The sequence below is a fragment of the Epinephelus lanceolatus genome, chromosome 1 (genome assembly GCF_041903045.1).
Source record: "Epinephelus lanceolatus isolate andai-2023 chromosome 1, ASM4190304v1, whole genome shotgun sequence".
Classification (NCBI taxonomy): domain Eukaryota; kingdom Metazoa; phylum Chordata; class Actinopteri; order Perciformes; family Serranidae; genus Epinephelus; species Epinephelus lanceolatus.
Window position 1 is genome coordinate 49,606,420 of NC_135734.1, and position 24,606 is coordinate 49,631,025.

A 24,606-nucleotide genomic window follows, 5' to 3' on the forward strand; every position below is an offset into this window, starting at 1 on the left:
AACCCAAAGCATTAGCCTACTATTTGACAACCTGGGAAAAAGACTTAAAAATCAGCTATCATTCTCCAGATTTACATACAGCACCAACAACCATGACTCTTTTCCTAACCTAACCTAACGTTACCTGACCTGACCTGAAGGGGCACTAATTTGTTGGTTATCATATTAACTGTCGTATAGGGATATGTTGCATTGTAAGAGCGGCCCAGTTGCCAGAATGTTGGCATTATACATTTCCGCTGTCTGCAGATATGTTAAATTTGTATGTTTCCATACATGATTCATGGTTCAGATTACATGTATATGAGCGGAGTTTCTCATCAGGAGAAGGAGGGGATAGTGAATGGTGTGACACCTAGGTGAGACAGCTGCCAAGCTGCCGACCACAATCATGACAAAAGTGGAGTTTTTTACAAGAAGTCAAGACATTTCCAGGCGTGTTTGCAGACCATACTGGGTGTTTTCAGGCCAAAAAAAGATGTTTTCCTGTCCCTAACCAAGTGGTTTTTGTGCTTAAACCTTAAACCACAATGCCAACATTATTACTGGCTATTAGGTTGGTGAAACACATTAACAGCCTTTTCACACCTGAAAGTCAGAACCAAGGTCCGGTCAAGATGTTGGAAGTATACATCCTGTTGTCATCACCTAAATTAGCTGCATCTATGCTTGACACTGATAGGTTTGCAGACAGGTTCTCTCATCCTCGCGTATGTGCCAGAAGTTTTGTGAGTTTTTCCAACCGACTCTTTACAAAATCGTCTCCTCCTCCCCCCATGTGCTACTGTGGCTCATTGTTATGTTGTGTTGTTCATGGACTCAAACCTACACAGAACATGTACTACCTCTTGACAACTTCACTGCTAATTCCTCCTCTGTTCCGACCGCCAACACCTGTCTGCTCTAAGCTCAGCCACAGTGACTCTCTCAAACACACACGACACACTGAGAAAACACACTACTCTTATCACTTGATGACCACCTGCCAAAACTTCCTTTAATTCATCTCAAGTCAGAACCATCCAAAAAAATGTTTTCAAACCAGAAAGGAACCGAACCATGGTCCAGTTTGATCCAGACCAAGACCACTTCTTTTCATCCGACCAAGGATTGGCTGTTTGGTCCAGACTATGGACCGGGTGAAGTGTCACACCTGTAGCTTTGGTTCAGATCAAACTGAGAAGGTGTGAAAGGGCCTTAAAATGCAGCTTGTGAGAAAACAGAATGAGAGGTCGTTCACCTGTTCAGCAACTGCTGTCAGAAAGTGTGTAAATGTGCTGAAGTTATGTAAGATGGCACCAAAAGCCTTTATGCACACTCACTCAGCTCTGCATAGAGCACGAAAATGTTCTGGAAAAAAGCTACCTCCAGTATGAGTGGGACTCTTAGTTTAACAAGTGGAGATTAACTGTACATGTAAAACAGAAGTCAGCCACATCTGAAGAGTGAGAGTCATTTCACTGAAATCTGGCTTTCACCAAGCATCCGAACCACATCAAATCTTCACAAGATTATCCGTCTAAAAAAAGATGGTTTCAGTTTCAGGATGGGGACAGATTTTGACGTGAATGCTGCCTTAATTTGACGAGGTGGATTCAGTAAACCAGCCGCGCTGAAACACAGCTCAAATATTCCAGATTAGTCACACTGCGTTTACTCCCAGTGTTAATGTCTGATCTTACATCAGTCAGGTAGAACTGGGTTTAAGAACACATGGTGCCTGAAATGAACTCAAATACTTAAGTCTCTACATGCAGGACACACTGAAAAGGTTTGTATTTAGTCTTAGAAGTGAGAGGCAGAGCTGAGGTATTAAAAACACTGTTTTAGTTCAGTAGCAGGGCATCGGCTATGAAAGGAACAAAAAGTTCCAGCACAGCATGAGGTGGGAGAGAGTCCTTGCTGATGTCTACTTATAAAGACAGTGGGCGGTGACCACTTAGTCATGGTGAAGAATTAAGGCCATATCATATTAAAAAACACTTTAAACATTGCTGTATTGAGTTTAAAGCACTCATGAGCTCTTATCCAAGTCAGTAGAGCACACAGCTGTCAAACACTGCACCAAAGTTCATGTCATAGTTGGACATTAGCAGATTGCACCGTGCTTAATGTGTTGGTTTCACCATCTTTAGCTCATTTAGCACTCTCATCTCAACATGACCTCTAGCATCAGTGGGTGAGAAAGATCTCCCGGCTCATCAGTTATCAGCACACATGGAGGTCGGCGTGTTAAGTGCTGCGGAGAGAAAGTTTTTATTGGACTAAAATATCACACTAAGTTCTCACCTGCTTTTCATGATCTGTCTCCCTCGCATGCCATAAAGGTCATCAGCTTTTTGGTTCTCTCCCTAATTATTAGGGCTGTTAGGGATTTTGCGTGGCGATGTTGTATCAATACACGGATGCCAAGTATCGATCTTGTATTAAAATGTATATTTGCAAAAACTGATAATGTATACAACTTTTGGTGCTAAATTAATAAAATCAATTTCTTTTACTGTCCACTAGATGGTGCTGATGATTTTTCCTGGCGAGGTCAGCAGCGATCTCAAGGAGTGGCATTTGGCAGAAGTTCATCAAAAAAAAGATGAAAGCACCAGAGAAAAAATCAGAAATGCGCCGTTGGCGTTTAATTCAAATGTCTTGACTTATTTTGGATTTTTAAACACGGAGGGAAAGGAGGACTTGGGTATAGAGTTTAGATTCTCTGCCCAAGCCCCAACCCGACCCGGCCCGTTTCCGTCACTATCCTCAGGCTTGGACGGGTCGGGCTCCTCATAATAGAGGTAGGCTAGGTCGGCTTCGTCTAGTGTACCAAGTGCAGCACGATGCTGGTATATGACAGCAAAAAGACAGGGACCTCAACACTCACATGACGAAGGCTTGCCATGGAAAGAAAGACGAGAGTCAGCCTTCAGTGTCCACGTTCGTATATAAAAAAGTCGGGTTTAAACTGGGCTCGTAATTGCAGTTAAATGGACGGGACGGGCCAGGCGTGGACAGAACATGCATGGGCTCGGGTGGGGTCGGGCTGGATTTTTTGGGCCCGATCTAAGCTCTACTTGGGTATGACACATGCGATTTGTAAGCAGTGTTATATGAGAATAAAATACTCTGGGAATACTACAAACATGAGGGCTCAGCTCACACTCCACCATCCAGAGATAGTGTCAGCCACTGACGACCAAGCTAACGTTGCTAATGCTAAAGTTGATGAACAGACTGAAAACTTTATCTTATGAAGTAAAACTGATGTTGACAAAGTTTTCCTTTGGGGCAATAAAAAGGAATAAATCACAATATTTTGTATCACAATACTCAGCATATCGCAATAATATTGTATCGTGATAACATCGTATTGTGATAATATCCTCTCGTGGGTCCTCTACTGATTATTATTTTTCACAATCTTTAAGCATATTCATTCTTTTCGTCCCAACATTGTTCTCTGCCTCCTTTTGCTGTACAGTAATTGCTCTCTCCTTTGTTTCACACCTGCTGATGAGTTTGTGATAAACTGTCATTCATTGTATTCCAGTCAGTGCTGTGACAGCCTGAAAGCAGCTGCGCTTCACTCTCCTGTCTTCTTTCACCTTTCTGTCTTTTTTTGTTTCGTCCTTCTACCATCCTCAAGGAGTTTATCTTCTAACCCTTCCATCTATTCTCTTCCACTCTGAGCGTATTCTGCTCTGTGCATTGTCCACGCTGCAAGCAAGAAAGAGGATTGTGTAATTCCCACATACAGCTCGGTGCAGCATCATAATGTAGTCTGGTCTATAGTTTCACACAGCGGCTCTGACTCGGCTGGGATGATAAAATAACAGTGATTACATCATAACTGCAGAACTGTACAGCGTCCTCCTTTGTTGTTGTTTGATTCTTCAACAATGAACGTCTTTTTAAATAGTCTGAGACATTTCCACTGCAATGAGATTCATAAAGGGAGAGGAGCCATAATGAATGTACGCATATTCACATCTCTCTCTCTCTCTCTCTCTTTATGTAAGGCTGTTTTCACAGTGCTAAAACTGCTGCTCCTGGCTGATATTTTTGGAAGACTGTTCACATCTAGTCATACTTCATAGTTATACGAGCTGACAGCCATGTCCAAAAGACACACATGCTCTGCACACGAATAAACAGAAACATCAGTTTTATACCTGTGTCTCTCTCCTGCTGGTTTTCAAGACATTTTGTTACAGTTTGAATCTTTTTGAGTTTTGACTGAACTGTCTCTCTAAATAAAGGTCAAGACTCTGACTTACTTCTGTTGTTGTTATTGTCCATGTCAATATTGGCTCAGCTGAGCTACTTAGTGCCAGAATTAAGGCCCAATCCCAATACCCCCCCTTGTCCACTACCCCTTAGCCATTGGCCCTACTCCTAGCCATTGCCCACTACCCCTTGGCCCTCCAAATGGAGCAACAAGGGGCAGGGGTTGAAATCTTTCCCTAGGAATCGGCGTTGGTTACGTTCACGCATACGTAACTATTTTAAACAGGAAGCTGCGAGCCATCTACATTTCCAACCTGCATCTACAATGGAGTCTCCAGTTGAGTTCATCCTACCGATCACGTTTGCTGCATTCATCATGCTTCGTTTGATGAACGACAGACGACAGGGGACTTCTGCTAACTAGATAGCTAGCTAACCAGCTAACATTACAAGGCAACATAGTTATACAAGCTGGTGTGTTATCCTAATGTGAAAAATCCGACAATTTTGCAGAACAGGACAGATGACAGATGCCAGACAGTGAGAGCTAGCTAGCTAGCTAACAAGCAACGTGACGACGGTAACGTTAGCTATGTATGAACTTTTTTCCCCATCTCTTGCTCGGTGGTAGCCATGGCAACGTCTACCCCTCGGTGGCAAGTCAGCATCTGAAATCCCTCGCTCCGAAGGGCTAGTTTCATACCCACTACCCCTCGCGGGAACGCGCAAATGTAGGGGTAGGGCTAAGGGGGGGTATTGGGACGGGCCCTAAGTCTGTTATCTCCAGTGAAAGACACTAACTTTACATCTATAATCTCAAGACAAACTCCAGTGATAACAGTCCAACGCATTCTCACTCTGACCTTGTCACATGTCCACGTTTGGTCATGGACTTCTCACGTTGACATATGACGTCCAAGGTACTCTGGGTGTGTTGGTTGTTAATGTTCTGGGACGCCGTGTCAACTTCAGCCTGTTACATGCATTGTGTTCATACTTTTCATAGGAAATGTACAGTTTGCATGCAGTCTCTTTCAAAATAAAAGCACTACGCTGGGACAGCACCGCAAATTAAGTTTTTTTTTTCCTTCAACGACAAATGCCAGCACACACGCTCGGTTAGGTTAAGGTAAAAATAACACGGTTTGGCTTTGCCATCATACAGGAAGTGAACACCGGCCTCCTGGGTGAAAGTTGGATGTTGGACCCATCCAACAGCCCTCCTGGAGCCAGTGAAGGGAATTCAGGATAAGGAAAGAGTTTCAAGTTTCATTTACAGCAATAAAACATTTGGTCAACCAACAATCAGCCTCCATTTTCATTCCTTTGAGGGTCATTGTGACTGATAATATAAAGTCTGTAATACTCTGATACTGTGAAACCACTATATTTTCTGATATCATATTGTGAAAATCTCACACCATTTGCAACCCTGTCTGAGTGTATTCATTTAACTAACTAGCCAAGTAATGAGTGGCACATATTCTGAAGACACTGTTTTTTGTTGTTTATGATTTTGAACTTGTCCAGTAGGGCAAGTACATTTCTCTTTCACCCAGACTTGTGTAGAAACCCTCAGATATTCTTTTTGAATGGAGAGAGTAATGATAGAACATGCTCCTATAGAGAGTGTTGCATTATGGGTTGTTTTAGCACATTAAATTTGGGCCAATATAGTACTTAAGAGAACAGAAGGACGTTTCTGAATATGAGCATCATAACAAACTATGTTAGAGCTATTTCTAGCAAGTTGTAGTTTCCTAATATTTTCTGAGTCACTTTAATGCGCCACCTGACCTGACTCTCAGGAACTATTAATCAAAAGCAAGTGTGCTAAAGTGAGTGTGGAACGTGGGAGACGAGGCAGAGTTACAGTCCTTAACTTTATTGCAGCTTCCAGTTCAAAAATAGCCATCCACAAACACTGTAATGGAGAAGAGAGAATTAAACCAAAGAGCAAGTTTATCATATCTCTATCGATATAGACTGATGGACTGCTGGCTCTGTGATGTCAACATTTTACATTTTTATGCAAATAAACTCTAATGTACCGGTTGTTTTATTGTTGGGTCAGATTAGATCCTCAGTCAGAACAAACAGCTCTCCAACATCTCTGTGCAGTTATTTTATGTCAGTGTTTTTTTACACACCGCAGCAGCATCTGTCTGCATGTCTTCCATCTCTATACATGAGATGTCAACAGACTTCTATTTCTTCATCTTCAGTTGAAGTCTGAATAGATCCTCTGTCCCTCTCTAAATTACATGCACTCAGACACACTCTTACTGGCAGCTCACAGACCCAGACAGTGTTGGAGCAGCCTAAACCATATTTGTATTGTGCCAGGTGTAATCTCCACTCACAGCTCCCTGCAGAGAGAAGCCTTTTTATACCCGCTGGTTGTTGCAGCGGTGAGGAGCTCGACATCCCAGAGTGATAAAACAGACAGACAGCAATACACACACACACTATGTTTCCCTTCGATCTCGCTCTTCATCTTTTATTCCTTTCAACACTTTGCTTTCAGACGTCCAAACTGTGATACAGGAGGATCGATAACTTTGACCCTGCTTTGTGTTCACTGCTTGTAATTGTGTTTATCAAGAGAAGGACATTTATAGTGCTGATGCTAAAAGAGCACGTTGCCTGCATCAGCTAAATGCAGAACACACACACAGACACAACAGATACACACACTCACCCGTTATGATCCAGTGTACCAAGAGAAAGGGAACGACTAAACAACATGGAAGAAGACTGCAGCTTGAGTGTCCACAGCGTTACATATTCAACATGCTGTATTTCATCCATGCTGGGTATGAAAAGAGATCATCCAAAGCCTCTCAACTCTCCTGTTACCTCAAGTCTAATCTGACACTCTTCATCAGTCATACAAGAAACATTTATTTTCCTACACTGAAGATTTACTGAAAACAAAAGTACAGAAATACAGAAACATTGTGCAAGTTTGTTTCTTCTCTGTCTTCAGGTTCTTCACCACTGTCCATGCTCTGACAGTGTGGTGTGATGAATAACCAAAGGGAATGTGTGTTCTCACAGCGCTCCTAATGAACGGTCAAGCTCCATTTAAATGGAAAATTATTACATGGTGGCAGATGCTGGTAAACATCAGCCTCTGCCATCACTGAGTGTCGTCTTATTTGCAGTGGAAAAGACAAATACCAGCTGTTACATGTTTGGTCAATATATCGGTGCATCCCTGAACTGCAGCCGTGCTACTAAAGCAAAAAAGACCCCAAAAGAATCATTAAAAGCATCTTAAAAAAACATGTTAGCACAGCCTTTATTTAAAATGTTTACATTATGTCAAAGAGACTGGTGTCTCTTTAATATCTATCCACAGAAGCTCTCCAGCTCAGCCACAGATGTTTCAGTCAATTATCCGTCTTAACTTCAGATTCTGAAGGATTTTATTTTATAAATTATGAGTTATGGTAATGATAGTACCAGACAGAGAAATAAAAAAGATATCATGCAGTCTTTACATTTAGGATCACACTCAGTAGTCTAAATATGTGCATCTAAATCTTGTTTATGGGGTGGCCCGTGGATGGGTTACTGAAGGGGTCTACTGGCCACATGCCCAGGGGCCCAAAGAGTCAGGGAAAAATGTAAAATGTCACTCAAATTAACACATACTGACCAGGAAGAGACTCAAAAAAACAAAACAAAAAAACACCAATAAAAACATACACGTACAAAATAACCACAAAAAAAGGCACAAAATGACCTCAACAAGGCCCAAACAACTACAAAAAGACACATAACAACCAAGAGGAGACACAAAACCACAAAAAGATGCATAACGACTACAAAGAGATGCAAAACTACAACAAAGTCTGTCTGTCTGTCTTTGTTCCTATGAAGAAGAGGTGGTGCGGCCCTTTGCAGATCTGTGCCCAGAGCCCACTGTCTCATAATGTGCCCATGGAGCAGCCTTTATTTTACAACCTGTCCGCTGATGATATGAGAGTTGGGTTTTCGCAGAGAGCAGCAGAGGGCAGAATATGAGAGCTGTGAGCCAAACTGTGCTGATCCATGGTTAAATGGACTGATGACCGTGACTAACTCAAAGCGAGTGCAGTCCCAAAGGCCACACTGACTGACTGACTGACTGTGTGTGTGTGTCTGTGTCTGTGTGTGTCTGTGTGTGTGTGTGTGTGTAACTGGCTCTCTGGAGTCACTGATGCACCACAGCAGGCCAGTGAAGGGCGTTACGTTTGTGTGTGAGGTGACTTCTGATCTACTCTGCCAAAGTGAACACACACCTGTCAGCCAACTGCTCTGAGCCAGGTGTAAATAAACACACACACACACACACACACACACACACTCATACCCATTAAGAAGTGACCATAGTCTTTCTCTCCCAGTGACGTCCAGCCTAAATGTGTGTGTGCTTGGCTCAGTTCAGAGGAAGTGACTGTCTGTCCAGTCACCTTCAGAGATTAGACCAATCAGAGGAGGGTGTCAGAACAAAGAACACACGCACGCACGCGCGCGCGCGCACACACACACACACACACACACACACACACAGTAATTTTACCTTTTTAAAAAATAAATTATGTCTGATCTAACTACAACAAAACTGAATGTCCCTAAATGCCACCCGCCAACAGTTTCCTCCTACAACACAATGATGAAGTCATACATACACACACACACACACACACACACACACACACACACACACACACACTGTCTTCAGGGATTCCTTGCTATCTGGGCAGCCAGCCCTGCTGCTGCCTTTATTCTAAAGAGAAACTCATAGATTATATTCAAAGGTCAGAGTGGAGGGAAACCAAACATCTCTGGAGACCTTTGTTTGCTCAACTTCACCAGTTTAGAGTGGAACTGATGAGACATTTTCGTCAAGGGTTTTAACTTTAAAGCAGAGTTACTCTGCATAGCAGCAGTTGAGACATAAATTATATAAATTATATATAAATTATATATCAGAAACTAGAGTTACCTCCTCATGGCTGTATGCCTCCATGCACCAGTCAAGTTTCTCTCACAGTTTACGTCCATGTCTGTGAAAACATGGGTGCTTCACACACAGAAGATCTATACAGTCAGCACAGTTTCAAGGTAAGCATGTTAGCGATTAGGTTTGTGCCAAATTTGAAGAAATTCCCTCAAGGCGTTCTTGAGATACTGCGTTCATGAGAATGGGACGTATGGACATATAGACAGACACAGAAGGACCGCCCGAAAGCAAAATGCCTCTGGCCTCAGCTATCACCAGCATGGAGGCTTATAAACAACTGCTTTTTGTGCCTTTGGAGCCCAAAAAGCTGCTGGAAACACAATGCTAGAAGGCGTCACACCACCCACTATACCCTCCACCTGCCAATGACAGTGTCAGCTCATATGCTACATCACTTTAGAAATGTTGATATAATACGTATACAACATGTAAATATGACGGATCAGTTATTTGCTGAAACTTTTTTAGGATATCTCATTCGCAGTGGGATGGACAGATGGATGGACGGACAACCTGAAAACATGATGGATGATTGGTGTTGCTTCTGTATCACTCGCCCCTTAAAACAAGCACACTCGAGACTTCCACTGGCTGAGCTGGCTACTTCCAGTTTGGCACTCTGCTAACCTCAATGGGGATACAATAATTTAATCTACCGGCTCTTCTAGATTTTCCAAATGTTATCTGACTGAACAAAATAAAACTTTGATAGTGGAATAAGTCATTTCGCAGGGGTTGTGACACTCAATAAAACATATCTACTGATTTGCAGATGTCTCTCTCCCAAAAGTCTTTTGGGTCCAATGGCATCACGTGTTTCGCCACTATGAAAATTGTCCTCAAAGCCCAGCCCACTTCCTGAGGCTCTGGGTGGCACATCCAAATGTTTGGGGAAAAAAATACGGCAACTCACACCAAAACAATCCAGGTTGATAAACAGCACTACAGGTAAGAGAAAATGATGTGTATGTATTCAACTGTCCCTAAAACCCCTGACACTATATGTACCAACATGCTCCAACAAGAAAAGCCTTCATCAATTTATTTTCTTTACTTGGCACATCTGTACAAAGTAAAGCAATCCAATAGAATCCAACAGAACAACCCTACCATAACTTATTTTAAATTAAGTTTTGGTTGAAACTGTGACGGATGTGTTGAGTTGGTGTTTTACTGGACCAGTTCCTATAACTCTCTCACAGCTGAATGAAAACAGCTCATTGATCAGCGCTTTAAGAAACGCTGAACTCTCTGACTGTGAGCTGCCCTCTCTGTGGCCCTGATAGTCTGGGTAATCAAAACGCTGATGGAACTCAAAGTGTGAAGTTTTCTATAGTGCTGCTGGATTAGAGATGAGTCAGAGCAGGAAGGCGTTTCCTGAGGGAGACATAGCGATTCGTTTCTACCAGCGAGCCTATTGTAGAGCGACCAGGTGATTAGGGTGGAACTAACAGGATTGAGCTGAAGCCTCGCTCCTGGGAGAGAACGGCAGCGCACATACACACTCACATTTAGACACACAGCACAGCGAGGCATGCAGACGTATGAATGCATTCTGTAGCATGCAAGTGGGCACAATTGTAGGGTGGCTGTCTCCACACGACACGCACATTTGCACCTGTCTCTCTTTACGCTGTACTAAACACACACACACACACACACACACACAGACTGCTCTGGTAGCATTTAGATGGTTGAAGATGAACCTGACTTAACCGTGATACCTGCTGCACTGAGGACCTGCCACTATAACCTGTTTACATGAACCATCTTCCTACTCTTAGACTCTTATAACCAGTGTTGGACTGGAGGGTGAACTGATGTCAATGCTGTTTAGACCGAGATAACATTAAAGATATAATTCAGATCTTTTGAAGTGAAGTTGTATGAGTCACTTATCCGTAGTCAGTGTATTACCTACAGTAGATGTCAGTCGGCATGCTCTCAGTTTGGAGAAACAGACTGGAGTTCAGCATTGAGGTTTAGCTATGTACTGCAATTTAATTGTACAGTATATATACACAGTGTTTTCACTGCTTTATCCTACTGTTAGACAGTTAATCTGCTTTTACGCCCACCATCTACGACTGGCTTGAGACGCGCCTTCACTACCGTTTGATTCGGCATGCCTTTGTTGACCTCGACTTGAGCAGGATTGGAACCCCGGACCTTCGGCATGGAAGACGAGTGCTCTAACCGCACTAGTACCCTCAGACAGTAATTTCTGATAAAGAACTGAAGCTGTTATATCGCTCTCTTCAAAGCCAGACTCCATTAAGAAAAATAGTGATTTAATATCCCTGAACACAGGAGCAGCTGGTCTACCGCTGCCTAAGTTGGTTACGTAGTTTGTGTTATTGTGGGACTTTGGCATTTAAAAGGGTTGGTTTGGATTCACCAAAGACACATAGTAACACAAACTAACCCGTTGATCAAGGCAGCAGAAGTGTAGTAGCTCTTGTGTTCAGCAAGCCAAAATAACTGTTTTTGTCAATGGAGTCTGCTGCGCGGAGTCGACAGCAATGGCGGCTGTGATTTAACCTGAGCAGTCCAACTCGCTGTCACTCTTGGTAGCCATTGTCTGTTTGTGTCGCGGCTTCGTTATCATGTTGTACTGTGAGTATCTGGGAAATCTGGGGCATTAGGATCTAGCTTCTTAGCTTAGCCACATACCATTTTGCTCCCACATGTTGGATTTACCTTTGTTAACACACTAGACTTATGGGTGGCGGTCCGAGTGTGTTTTGTTTTGTCAGGTAAGTCTTAGAGCGGACAGGTAGGTACGTTTTTGTTTTGTTCCTCTGGGTGGCCTTCCGCTAAAGTTAGTTAGCTGGGGTGCTTTTGGTGACAGGTCAGAGTTTTGTTTTAATTGGTTTATGGTTTGCCGTCACCCGCAGCCCTTCCCAGTGTTTATTTTGCTGTATTTCTTTTTGTTACAATTCACCGCTGAGGCTCCTCTCCTCAGGTCCGGTTTGTGTTGTATAGTGTGCCAGTGTTTTTGTAACACTATTTGTGTGGCGTTTTTCTGGCAAAGTGTAGCCTGTATTTTCATTTTATTGCTGTGAACGAATAAACGGCAGCTTGCCTTATTCATTCTACTTTCGTTGTCTGGTTTTATGTTGCTTCCCTTACCCTTAGTCTCCAATTGGGTTGTAACACCTGTGAAAATACTCTCAATATAGCAGTCACACATGACCGACTGCAGGTCAGTGACCATCACCTGCCCAGGCGATATTCAAGCAGTGCCTGACATGATTGACACAGAAACCTGGCTGGCTAGCTAATGTTAGCTAGCAGGCTAAAATACAGCGGAATATGATGTTTCTGGTACGTTTTACATTTGCTTATGTTCCATGCCTTTCCCTCAACTCACTGCCAGCCAGGAAGCATCTTTCATGTAGGGCAGTTTGTATTTTTCGTAGCTAGTATCATAGAATATCAGCTGGTTAAAGACGGCAACAATCACTGTTTTGTCCACACACACTATTTTGCTATTTGTTGAGGCTGTGACTTTGGCAGTCAAAGTTCACCAAAGTTGAACTTCACATGATGGAAAAATGTTTTATTCGCCCTTCTGCTAGCCTTGAATAGAAGTGGATGGGAGGCAAAAATTGAACTTTTTTTAAGTGGCTAAAGTACATTTTGCTGCTGCCGCAATCCACAGTAGTACGCTGCTAGGCTTCTGTCTTACTCCTGCAGCTTCCCCAAACTGGGGGCATGCTGACTGACATCTACTGTAGGTAATACACTGAATACACATCCCATACAACCCCACTTCAGAAAATCAGGACTATCTCTTCAACACAGATCCTTGGAAAATTTACAGTGGAAATAGTTTTCAGTAAATTTATCATAATGTTGATTGCACTATGTAATTGTATGGAATAATACCACCATCAGTGTTTAGACTGGTTCCCTATACAGTAAGCCTTGCTTTTACTATGCAGTTCTGTCTGCCACCAGGTAGAATCTCCCAAGAAAATTATCGTTGATTTACGGCACAAAGACGTTTGTTCCCCTGGTAGCCTTGGTGGCTATCCCCAGTTACCAGAGTATCAGTCTAAGTTGTTTGCAGTTACTTTACCCACTAGTTGAAATGACAAATGGTGGAACAACAAGAGTAACTGTGGGAAACAAAATGCAGTATGTCCTGTGTTGTTGGTAGCTGCCCGGCTCTGAGGAAACACAAAGCAATCCAGTTGTCTTCAAGACAGTGGCACCAACAATAATACTACTTGGAAACGTTGTGGTTGGGAAAGGTACAAGTTTCCACAGGTCAGTGAGTATTTCACAGTTAAGTTTACAATACATGATTCAGATTTGTTACAGATTAAGCAACACATGTCTCAAACCAGACACTGCAAAGCTCTTTAACAGCACTGCTCTGTGGGTTTCTACCTTTAAGATTATTGCCTCCCGCTGCTCTGATACGCCACGTCTGAAAAAAACAGCGTAGAATGACAAGACTTTGATCCATTTAAAGTTCAGTAATAATGTGAAGAGAGATTTCAAAGATCACGGTGTTGAATCGTGACATATCTGTGTGATTCTGTCAGTGGCTGTCCTGACAAAATGGAGAGAGATTTGCTGCATAGACGCAGGTGGGGTGAAGTCTTGGTACCAGTGTAGCTGAGCTCTCTTTGTTAAACAGTGCTCTCTACCGCAGAGCTCCCAAGATCCCTGATATTTGATTTGCATGAAGAAACCTGAGCTTCAACTTCTTCTTTCTTATTATCCCTGCCGTGCTGCATCCCATTGCCCTTGCTGTAACCTACAGAAATGAATGGCAGTGCGCCGCCCACGGCCAAGCTGTTATGCTAGTCCACTATAAGTCAAGGTTTTCTCTGGAGGTACAGCCTTGAAGCTCTCGACAAGATCTGATTTACACTTTTTTTTCCCACAGAGTCAACATTAACTGTGTATGACATCTTTGTCTTATTTAATGTGTAAAAACGTACATGCTGCCTGAGAATTGTCTTACACATTATGCAGTTTGGTACCATCTTTAAAATATTGTGGCACTGTAGTTATTGTCATTGACACATACACAAGTTGCAGTTGCAGCAATACGTCAACACTGTCACCATATCGGAGAAGGCAAGACTTGTCTGTAAACAAATTCAATTTCTGGATAAAAATCACTATTGCATTTATATTAATCCACCTATCCTATCCACCAATCCTTTCAATAGGTCATGTTTATGGTCTACATGCAGTATAAGAGGAACAGATATACACACATCACTGGTAGATGCAAAGCTATCAACAAGCGTCAAAGAAAATGAAAAAAGCCTGCACACTACTCCAAGTCACAGCTGTGGTTTATTAGGACAACGTTTCGATCCCTTCTGGATCTTGGTCAGGTCAAACAGAAGGGATCGAAACGTTGTCCTAATAAACCACAGTTGTGACTTGGAGTAGTGTGCAGGCTTTTTTTCATTTTCTTTGACTACATGTAGTATAAAACATGTTAAAAAAAAACAAAACGTTTTGTCTTCAGTAGGGATGATAATGATTGATCAACAATCAGTTATTAAGTGATTAGGAAACTGTATCAATCAAATACAGATCTGTTTCTGAAATATAAACAATTACATTCTCTTACATTCTAGCCACTGAAAACATGTTTCAGTGGCTAGCAAAGTGAAGCATTATTTAGTTATACATTTACTGTATTTCATATGTCATATGTTTGGTATTGTTTGGTATATGCAAAGTTTAAAAAAAAAAATAAAATAAATCATGAATAAAATCATGATTAATTGATGAATTGATTGTTAATGTTACCAATGATCGATTAAGGAAAGTGCTTAAAATTTCCAATGCTTGTCTCCAGTTCATTAGATTTAAGGCTATAATGGCTGCTGGACACCTGATGGAGGAGTCTGTGTTAGGCTTACATAAACTGAATTACTTATGAGGTTGAAAATAATTCATCGCCATAAGGAATTGTAAAAACTCACGTTAGGCTAGATTTAACTTTATGCAAATAAGAAGCAGATTACCCATCTCTTGAAATGCAATGCAGCTCCACCACAATGCTTTACATGGCTGCCGTAATAGACGATGAATAGGAAGCAAGGAAATGACAGATCCCGTGGACACGTACCATCAGTGTCATCGTCAGTGGTCCTTTGTGATCCTGCTGTGGGTGTAATGTTACTTGTTTTACTGGTGTCCAAGTCAATGTGCAGCCCAGGTAGTACTGCCGGGATTTGCTCTTCTTCACAACTAGCATTCTGTAGTACGGAGATCTGCTTGTAAGCTTCTTGGCTAACACCAGTTTCTCGAGGCACCATGCTAACATTAGCGCTAACTGCTACAGACTTGTGAGGTAGCTGAATCACCTGACTCACACCTCGGGCCTCATCACTTTAATATGGTCACTTAGAGCATTTAAAAAAAAAAATCCTGAATTTTTTCTTCTTTTTTTTAAGTGATTTCTGGTCTTGTGTTTCTTTTGTTTCTGGACCTTTCACTTTTGAGCACTGCTCCCATGTCTCCGAAAATCCACCATGGTTGGTTTTCAGAGTTTTAAAGGAACTTTGAATGTGTATAGATATATCACTATATGTACACAGAGTTATAAATCAACCGACACAGGTTCCATGACAAACATGAAATGTTACTTCCTAAGAGTGTTTTTGGTTTGTTGTACATGTTTGGGGATCGTTAACATTGATAATCAACTCAAACCCAAATCAGCGGCGTTTATTTTATTACATCACCTCTCACCTTTTCTGTCTGCCTGTTTCTTAGATGGAATACAAAACCCAAGCCGATGATCTCTCTCATGTTAATACCTCTCCTATCTACAGCACAGAACACCCAGCAGGGAACCACAGCAGCTAGAGGAGACACTGCTGTCTAGATATAGTAAAGCTAGAGAGTAAAGCCTCTTAGGGACCCACAGAGCAGGATGGAGCAGAGTCAAATAAAATAGAAGGCTGGTGCAAAGAGGACAATGGGACAGAGCGGGACAAAACACAAAAGATGTTCTTTTTTAAAAGACTAAAAACCCAGAAGCCTGTTAGCTTGTGATCCGGACATGGTGTTTAAAAAAGAGATGGATATAAGGCTGTTAGTGTGAGTCATATCCAGCACAGGGTCAGGAGAGCTGCTCCAATGAAATCTGTCAAAAGGTGTTGATTACCTAATCACACTGCACTGCATGATTCAGGCATAATACTTTTACTGCAGCACTCAGGTCACACCTGTACTTGGATAAGTTAACTTTTGGGTTTGTCTTTGCTTTCAAAAAGTACACATTTTCAGTGGAAATGGTGGGCAAGGTGCTTAAAGAGGAGATGAAAAATTGAGCAATATGACTTTGGTTCGTTTGATTTTTGCCTTAGACAAGATATGACACTGCAGTAAAATGTGATTTCCCTGTGGTTTGCTAGTATTTTACATTTTCTCCAGCAGGGAGCAGCCATGTTTCAATAAGCTAGTTGGTGATGTCGAAAGAACTGTTCATCTCTGTTGTCTGCTTGGGCTTTTACCACTGTGCGACAGTGTAGTCAACCCTCTGTTAATGCAGCATCACATTAGCTACCTAACTAATGTTAGTGTCAAGATATTGTTGTCATAGAAACATACCTATGCAGAGCACGTCATTTAAAAAAGCGCTGCAAGTGCTTTTTTTACGGTAACACTGGTACGAAGTGCTCCCCAGCTATGTGGACACAAGCCCTGAAACAGGTTTTGTCCTTAGATGGCTGTTTTGTGCTTTAACAAAAAAAAAAAATTACAGCCAGTGTATGAGATGTTTCGAGTAGAGCAGCAAATTTACAGAAAGTCCCATAGCAACTGAAAGATAGGACAAACTTTGCACACTTTGCATTGCTGACATCCCAGAATGGTGCAGGCGGGTGCACGCGGGTGCACGCCCACCTTACTTGCTGTTTTGACAGAACAGTTTGAGTTTGGGATTACTTATTTGGATATACAATACTATGAGAGGAGCCATTTCGAAGGCAGTGAGGACTAAATAGAGAAAAACTTTTGGTTTCGTAATCTAAAGTGAAGCTTACACCATCAACCAGCCTAACTTAACAGGTTTATTCTGAACAAGCAGGTAACCAAACGGGTGCCACAAGCTATTTAACTCATACGGGGACATGGGACAAGTTCAAGTGATGCTCAGCCCCAACAGTTCTTCCGATGTGGAGTCATGCTGATTGTTTAATTTATCAATGCTTCCTGATGCAGAACCTGGGTGGTAATGATGTTGACCATGATATAAGGTGGCTTGTGGACATGACTGCAAAGTAAGGCTACCATTAGCTATGTTTGCTGTCTGAGAGCTATAGGGAGACTGTGGTGGAGCACATTTTTGGTGTAGGGAAGTGTTTAGTGTGGTTTGTCAGCTGTAACAGTTTGACATTAAATGTAACGTCAGTCAAGTTCAGGCAGCTCTTCACTTTCGCTGCTGTCATCTGACCCCAGGGTAACAGGTCTTATCACTAAATTTGGTCTTGCTGACTCAAAAAGCACTGGCAAATGGTTTTTAACTTTGTCCTTGGTTCTTTGTATCTCATGAAAACTCTCAAATTCCATTGTATCAACACTTAACTAGTCTGACATACAGTGCTGTACTCAGAGCTCCTTGTAAACAACCACCCTCAACACGTCACCAACAGCTTGTTGCGCCCTGCTGGCGAAAAGTGAAATACTATGAAGTTTTCTAGCAAATCAAGGTGGATATCAAGACTGACTGCAGTGTCACATGTTGCCTGAGGTAAAAATCAAATGAACCACAGTCACATTGTTCAGTGTTTCATCTGCACTTTAAATATGGCATTAAAATTAAATGCTTTCAGTCTTTTCTGGAAGACATACAACAGTGTTGCACTCAGTTGCACACAAGAAAAGTGACAAGACCAAATCACACCTCCACACATCTGGCTATCGCTACATGAAGTGGGTGTGAATGTCGGATTGTCGGAGAGTTACAGAAACTGCTGGACACAGGGAGGAGGGGGTTGAGACAGGCTGGTGGAATAAACTGGTGTCTTAAAGTCACTGTGTAGTATATCAAGTTGACATGGCCCTAAAGGCATGTCTGCTTTCCAGAGTCTGGTCACAACAAACTCTTTTCTGTAGTTGATGTTGGGTCAAAACCACATACCTATGTGTTTTTCATCTCTAAAATGGGACACTGTTATGCATTGAGGGTTTCATAACCACTGTGTCTAAAAACCTCTTCAAAACCTTCTTGTTTGCTTTCAAGACAATACTTGTCAGGGATTTAGAGATTGGTATTATTACTATTATTCTTGAAAGACTTCTTTCAAGGTATACTGGTTTCATCTGACATCAGTGGGGTTTCATCAACTGGAGCTACGGGGCATATTTGCAACAAACAAGATTGCTTCTTTGTAGTTACCATCATGTCAAAGAATTATTACTGTGATGTACAGAGCATCTCAACAAGATACAAAGCGCTGCAGGCTGTTGTGTATTAAAAGATCAGACCACATGCTGCAGCGTTGGGTTCCATCAAACAACAGACCATGTTACGTTTGTTACTGAGAACATCTGCTTTGAATCAGACGCCACTGATTCACTCCTGCTGCCAACATTACCATGAGCTAAAACACACACTTATAATCAGCAGGATCTGAACGACAGGCTCTGTTCGACCTCACTAAACATCACACGAAGTGGTGCACAGTTTTATGTTACATCTCACTGACGTTACTCATCAAGTCACACTGACGACCAGGACATGTGCATTTATACTTCATTAATACAGTGAGTACAATCACAAGGTGTTATGGGAGACTGTCCTCACTCAAAAAACAAAACTATAGGTCCATTGTACAAGCAACTTATTACGACCCATATTTACATTTATTACGAGGTGGTGACTTCTAGTGGCCACATTAATTTTGACGAAAGCAATTGAAGAAGTCAGGTGACATAGTATAAAGAGCGAGAAAGTCTGCCTAGGGTGAAGATTATGGAGTTTTTGTCACAATTTTTGATCAAGAGTGTAGTGTTTTTCCCTCCTTCCTTTTTTCAATTGCAGCTCAAAGTTCTCTTTCTCGTGTTTTTTTCTCCTCTTGCATTAAGTCACCACTACTATGTGTCAGATTAAACTAGTCAGGCTTGGACATACTTTCCACATTGAATGTCAGCAGACACATATGGTGTTATCAGTTCAATATGAAAGAAGTAATAGCACAATTGAAATAATAAACTCCTAAAGATCCCTGCGGTCCATGTTTACCAGCCAATCGACTAGTTAGAGTCTCACTGCTGTTACTTGTTGCTGAGTGATAACGGTGAAGTTGTTTTGTCCTCCGGCACACTGATAGGATGTCGATGTGCTGTATGGCTACTATTTCATTGAATGTAGCTAGCTATTATTGTAAGAAATACGGGCTCTGCCATGTTTATTAACTGTCCTTTTATGTCAAAAGTACATTTGCTGAAGCTCTGAAGGGCAGAAGGGATTAATCTGGTTAAAGAGTAACTGTCAATATGGGTAGCTCAAAGATGTGAAGCAAACAAGCCAAGTTAGCCCACCAAGCTAATGTATGCTAACTAAGCTAACAAGGGACTGGAAAAGTGCATCGCTAGATATCACACACAAGTCAGAGACTGTATCGTAATAAGTTGCTGTGAGCTGTGAATTCATAACTTTGAAGTAGAAGGCAGAAGACAACAATATCTGGGATCCTGACAGGGCAAAGTCTGCCTTACTCTGAGCAGCTGCCTACGCTTCAGTCAAGGGGCTTTCACACTGTCGCTGCTTCCAGTCATTTCAAAGAGGGGAAGGTGGGGAAGCTATTTCGAACAGGGCGATAGGGCCACAGAGTTCACCTTGTTGAACTCGTGGCAGTTGCCGCTTGGTTTTGGCCCATCAAAAAGTGGGCATCGTAGAAGCAGAAAGAAGACAAGATGAAGGAGCTGATAATGTTGGAATCAGAAAACTGGGAATTACAGCGCTAGCAACTTATAGGGACAACCAGAAGAAAAACTGGGCCTGGCATAATATTTCCACCAATCTTCAGATGATGGTGAATTGTCCAAATATGTAGATATCTTTGGTCATTTTAGTGATTTAGTATGTATTGCTACAGTATGCAGCTACAAGTTAGCTTGAACTTTTGTCAGTTTTTACCGAAGCACCTGCCTGTCATGTACAGGCAGCAGCTGCTTTTAATGAGGGGGATGCACAGGTAGACGGTTGTCAGGGCGCTTACCATGTGGCGGTGCGAAAGCACCTTCAGACTTACCGGGGGTCTGGGTCAGCAGCTACCTGCAAGCAGCGTCAAAGCACTCACTCTGCAGCTACATCTCAGGACTAAAACATCCCCTTGACTTGAAGCATCTCAGTAGACTGAGGGGCTACTGACCCGATGACTCGAATATCCGACTTTCAAGGGGGCAGCCCTGCTCTGTTGTCAACCATCAGCAGCTAACAATCATGTACGTCAATGGTTGAGTTCATTTTACAGTTTTTACAAGTTTTTACCATGGAAAAGTCATGAATCTTCTCTAAAACAATGTCTAACATTGTCTGCCAATGTGTGAGGTTTTAAGTCTGCCAGAAAATCAGATCAAAGGTAGAGAGAAGTCGAAACAGGTTAGACAGAAAGTATGACGATAGAGAGAAAAAGTCTGCAATTTTATTTGCATAAAGTCTCCTTGACATTACACATGCAGTTAGAGATGTTGGCTACATAAATAACCCATGTCTCAACATCACCACTCTAGAGAATGACGGGGAGAAAGGGAATCTGAGGTGTGGAAAGAAAAAGAGGGAATGGAGAAATTGAGAGTAAAACTTTAAGAGGAAGAAAGTGTTATTCGTCAGTCAGCCTGAGAGGAGCTGAAGCTGTCAGTCTCTCTTACCTTGACATTTGGCTTCCTCGTTGAGAATCCTCTGTACCATCCTGAAAGAAAACAGAAACATGAGTGACTAAGACAGCAAACACAGAGATTCAGTGAAGGGTTATGACTCAGCACTTTAGCTGAATATGCAAGGAGACATTTTAACAACAAGATCTTTGTTCACAAGTAAAATAAAAAATAAAATAAAAAACTGCATCTGAACAAGACCATACATAGATATAGAGACGCAGATGCCTCATTGGCTGCTGGATTATACGTCAGTGTTGCCGTCACATTGGGGAAGGCGAGACTTGTCTGCAAACAAATGCAAGTGAGCGGGGGAGCTGAAGATTTTCTGGATAAAAGCACTATGACATTTTCCTTTCTTAACTGATTTCAGTGAGCTGTTTTTGTAATCAAGGGTTTATGATCTATATGAGGTCGAAAAAAGGTTTTGTCTCCAGTTAATTAGAATCTTGCTGGTTATAATTACTGCTGGACACTCAATACAGGAGAACTGAATTACTCACATGGTGGAAAATAATACATTGGAATTATAAGAAATTACTTGTTAAGCATAGATTTGGCTCATTTCGTTGGTTAAAAAGAGTGCTGCAGGGATAAATTTCTTTTTGTAAGCCAACATAGAAGTTAACGTTGCCCTGGTTCCCTCATCAAAAAGCCTATGATCGTTGCCAAAGCTCTATGGCAAACAAAGTTTATGATACTTCCACATTTTGTTCAACAAGATAATTTTCACAAATTAGCGTAAAGGCAATTGCTAGAAGTAAAAAGTTAACGTTAGGCTACAAACTAATTACACCATGGTCATCTTTGGTGAGGCTGTAAAGCTGTGTTTGGTGTGATGACGTTCTGTGGTCTCATTAGCTACATCTTAAAATTTAAAATTTCATGAGTGGAGAATTTACTGATGTGTTTTATGTCATAGAACAAAACATGAAAGGCTCATTAGCTTGTATAAACCACAGACCATAGCAAAAATGCTAACTCATTTCCAAGTTTTAGGACTCAGTCCTGCACCACTCTATACTTGCAGAGACATCCCTATATAATATAATTTAATGTGAAAGTAGACAGCTTTTCAACTGGCTAATATGCTACCTAGCTAACGCTGTCTGTTTGTCGTCAACATCTTTGCATCAGTCACAAGAAAACATGCTCTTTGTTTACATTACATAATGTGGATTAAGATTGGCTCCTGTCTGCCTGAGAAAGTGAAGGCTCGCTGACGATAGTGCACTAGCTAACACTGGCAGCCAGAAACAAAAATCTGTGATCTGTGAAGGAGTTCATGAAAAGTAGACAACATTAGCTAGTTGTCGGTATTTAAAAAAGTTGTCTACTTCCACATTAAATTACATTGTAAGTGACATCTCCACCAGTATTAACCAAGAAAAATAAGCTAAATCTATGTTCAACAAACAGGCTGGTATAATTAGTTGTGACGATCATTTCCAACCTTAATTTAGTTCATGTAAGACTAACACACACTTCTCTTCGAAGCTTCCAGCAGCAATAATAGCCTAAATATCAGGATTCTACTTAACTGGAGGCAAAACTTGTTTTTTACTTCACATAGATCATAAGCCCACGAATCTAAAAAAGGACTCAAGGAAATTATTTGAGCAGTATACATGTCATAGTGCTTTTTTATTCAGAAGAAAATGCAAAAATCCCTGAAATTCATGATTTGGGGCTGAAACACACAAAAACACTGGTGTGGTGCCACAGGTCAACAGGGTTAGTCTGAGTCTAAACATTTTCTTAAAATTTAAGAAGAAAAAAGAATAATACAATTTCTATCAGAGGTCTATTGGACTGATCTTTTCAGAACAATAACCTAACATCTTTATTTCTGCAACATGCAAATGTTTCCCCAAAAACAATACACTACTCTGTCAACTCCTTTGATCTAAATCACAGTTAACTTGAAGTACAAGCCTGAAATAACCTATAATCTACATGTCTTGGTGGAAAAGCATAATATTTAAAGTTTTAACAATACAGAAAAGTAAAATGATTTAATTTCATCTGAAGTTGCAATGTGTCCTCAAGAGGAAGATAGTTAGCAATCAAGCAATCAATATTATTTAGTCATGGACATTTAGTCAGTAAGAGTGAAGTGAAAGACTCAGCTGAGTATGTGTGAATGTCTGGCTGTGACTTGTTCATAGCCTGAGGTGTGTGTAGCCACACTTTGTGTGCAAGCTTATAAATGTGCAGGATGAAGTCAGAAACAGACAGTGACAGAAAACGATGCCCCAAGATGAAGACACTTTCAGTCTGCTACTCTTTGCCCTGTGTGAATGAGTGTGTGTGTGTGTGTGTGTGTGCTTATACCGGCTACACAGTAAGAGTGAGGACATTTTTAAAGTGTGTGTATGGAAATCAGACTGGGGCTGGACCAGCGGTGTCTGGGCCTATATTCAAGGGTTGACATAAGGACATGTGTGTGTGTGTGCGTGTGCGCGTGCGCGAGTTACGTCGCATTTTTGTCTTTGTGATCTTTGAGATTGAGGACAACTTTAGCACAATAAAACACAAAAAATATTTAGAAACAAAGTCAGACACCCCGTGTCTCTGACTGGGTAGTATCAAAAACAAGTCACATCTGTGCTTGTTAGTCACTTTACATCAACTACGTAGTCGCATGACATTTAGGCCAGTGCCAACGTCCTCAAAGGACTGAGGGTTAAGATTTAGTTTTAGGGTTAACCTGAAAATTAAAGATACGATATGTTAACATTTTTGCATTAAAATGGCTAAAAACAACTAGACCTATGTATTTTGTTAAGTTGTGTACTTACATTATCCCAAATGTTTCAAACAATGTTCAAACCCAGAGAGGTCTGTAAGCTTATTCAAGGTAACTGTGTTTCATTTGGTCACCTGCCATTTGACCCTTTACCCCCTCTTGTTGCTCTAACTTCCAGGGAAACACCAGTTGATACTTCAGAGAGTAAGGAAGAAATCAGACAGTATCACAGAATGATATTTCAATATTGACCAAGCTTACTATAATGTTCTAACATTAGCCAAGCGGCAACCTCCGAGGAATGAAGCCAATGTGAAAGTGCCAAAAAACGAAGTTTTTACAGCAGAAATAAACATGTTTACAGACTGGTATAAAAAAATGTTTTCGTCCCTATAGCTAATTTTCCCATTCATGACAACTGTACAGGAGTGCATTGTTATACAACTCACTTGTTTACACTTTATTAAGGATTAAAGTTACGCATAAGTCCAAATAATGCTGAACTCAAGGCTTTGAAATGGTAGTCAACAAACCAATGGGTGATGTCACAGTATCAACCAATTTTTCAAAGAGTTTATGAGTCTTAAGCATCAAAACCAGTCAGTGACACAAAGGGAGTCAGATCAAGGTCAAGGTTCACAGTGCTACCCTTAACCCAGTGTGGCTTGTAGTACACTGTGTGTGTGTGTGTGTGTGTGTGTGTGTGTGATGATCCCCTTCCTCCTGTGAGTCACAGAGAGCACAACAGTTCTTT

General features: G+C 41.4%; 1 protein-coding gene across 9 annotated transcripts in view; it reads right to left on the bottom strand.

Moving 5' to 3' along the window:
- Positions 1-24,606, bottom strand: part of dock3 (dedicator of cytokinesis 3) — a 308,157-nt gene that overhangs the window by 158,497 nt on the left and 125,054 nt on the right. For all 9 annotated transcript variants that reach the window (XM_078171836.1, XM_078171839.1, XM_078171833.1 and 6 more), the window contains exon 3: positions 21,098-21,138. In XM_078171836.1, the coding sequence (XP_078027962.1) occupies positions 21,098-21,138 (41 nt within the window). The remainder of the gene's footprint in view (positions 1-21,097; positions 21,139-24,606) is intronic.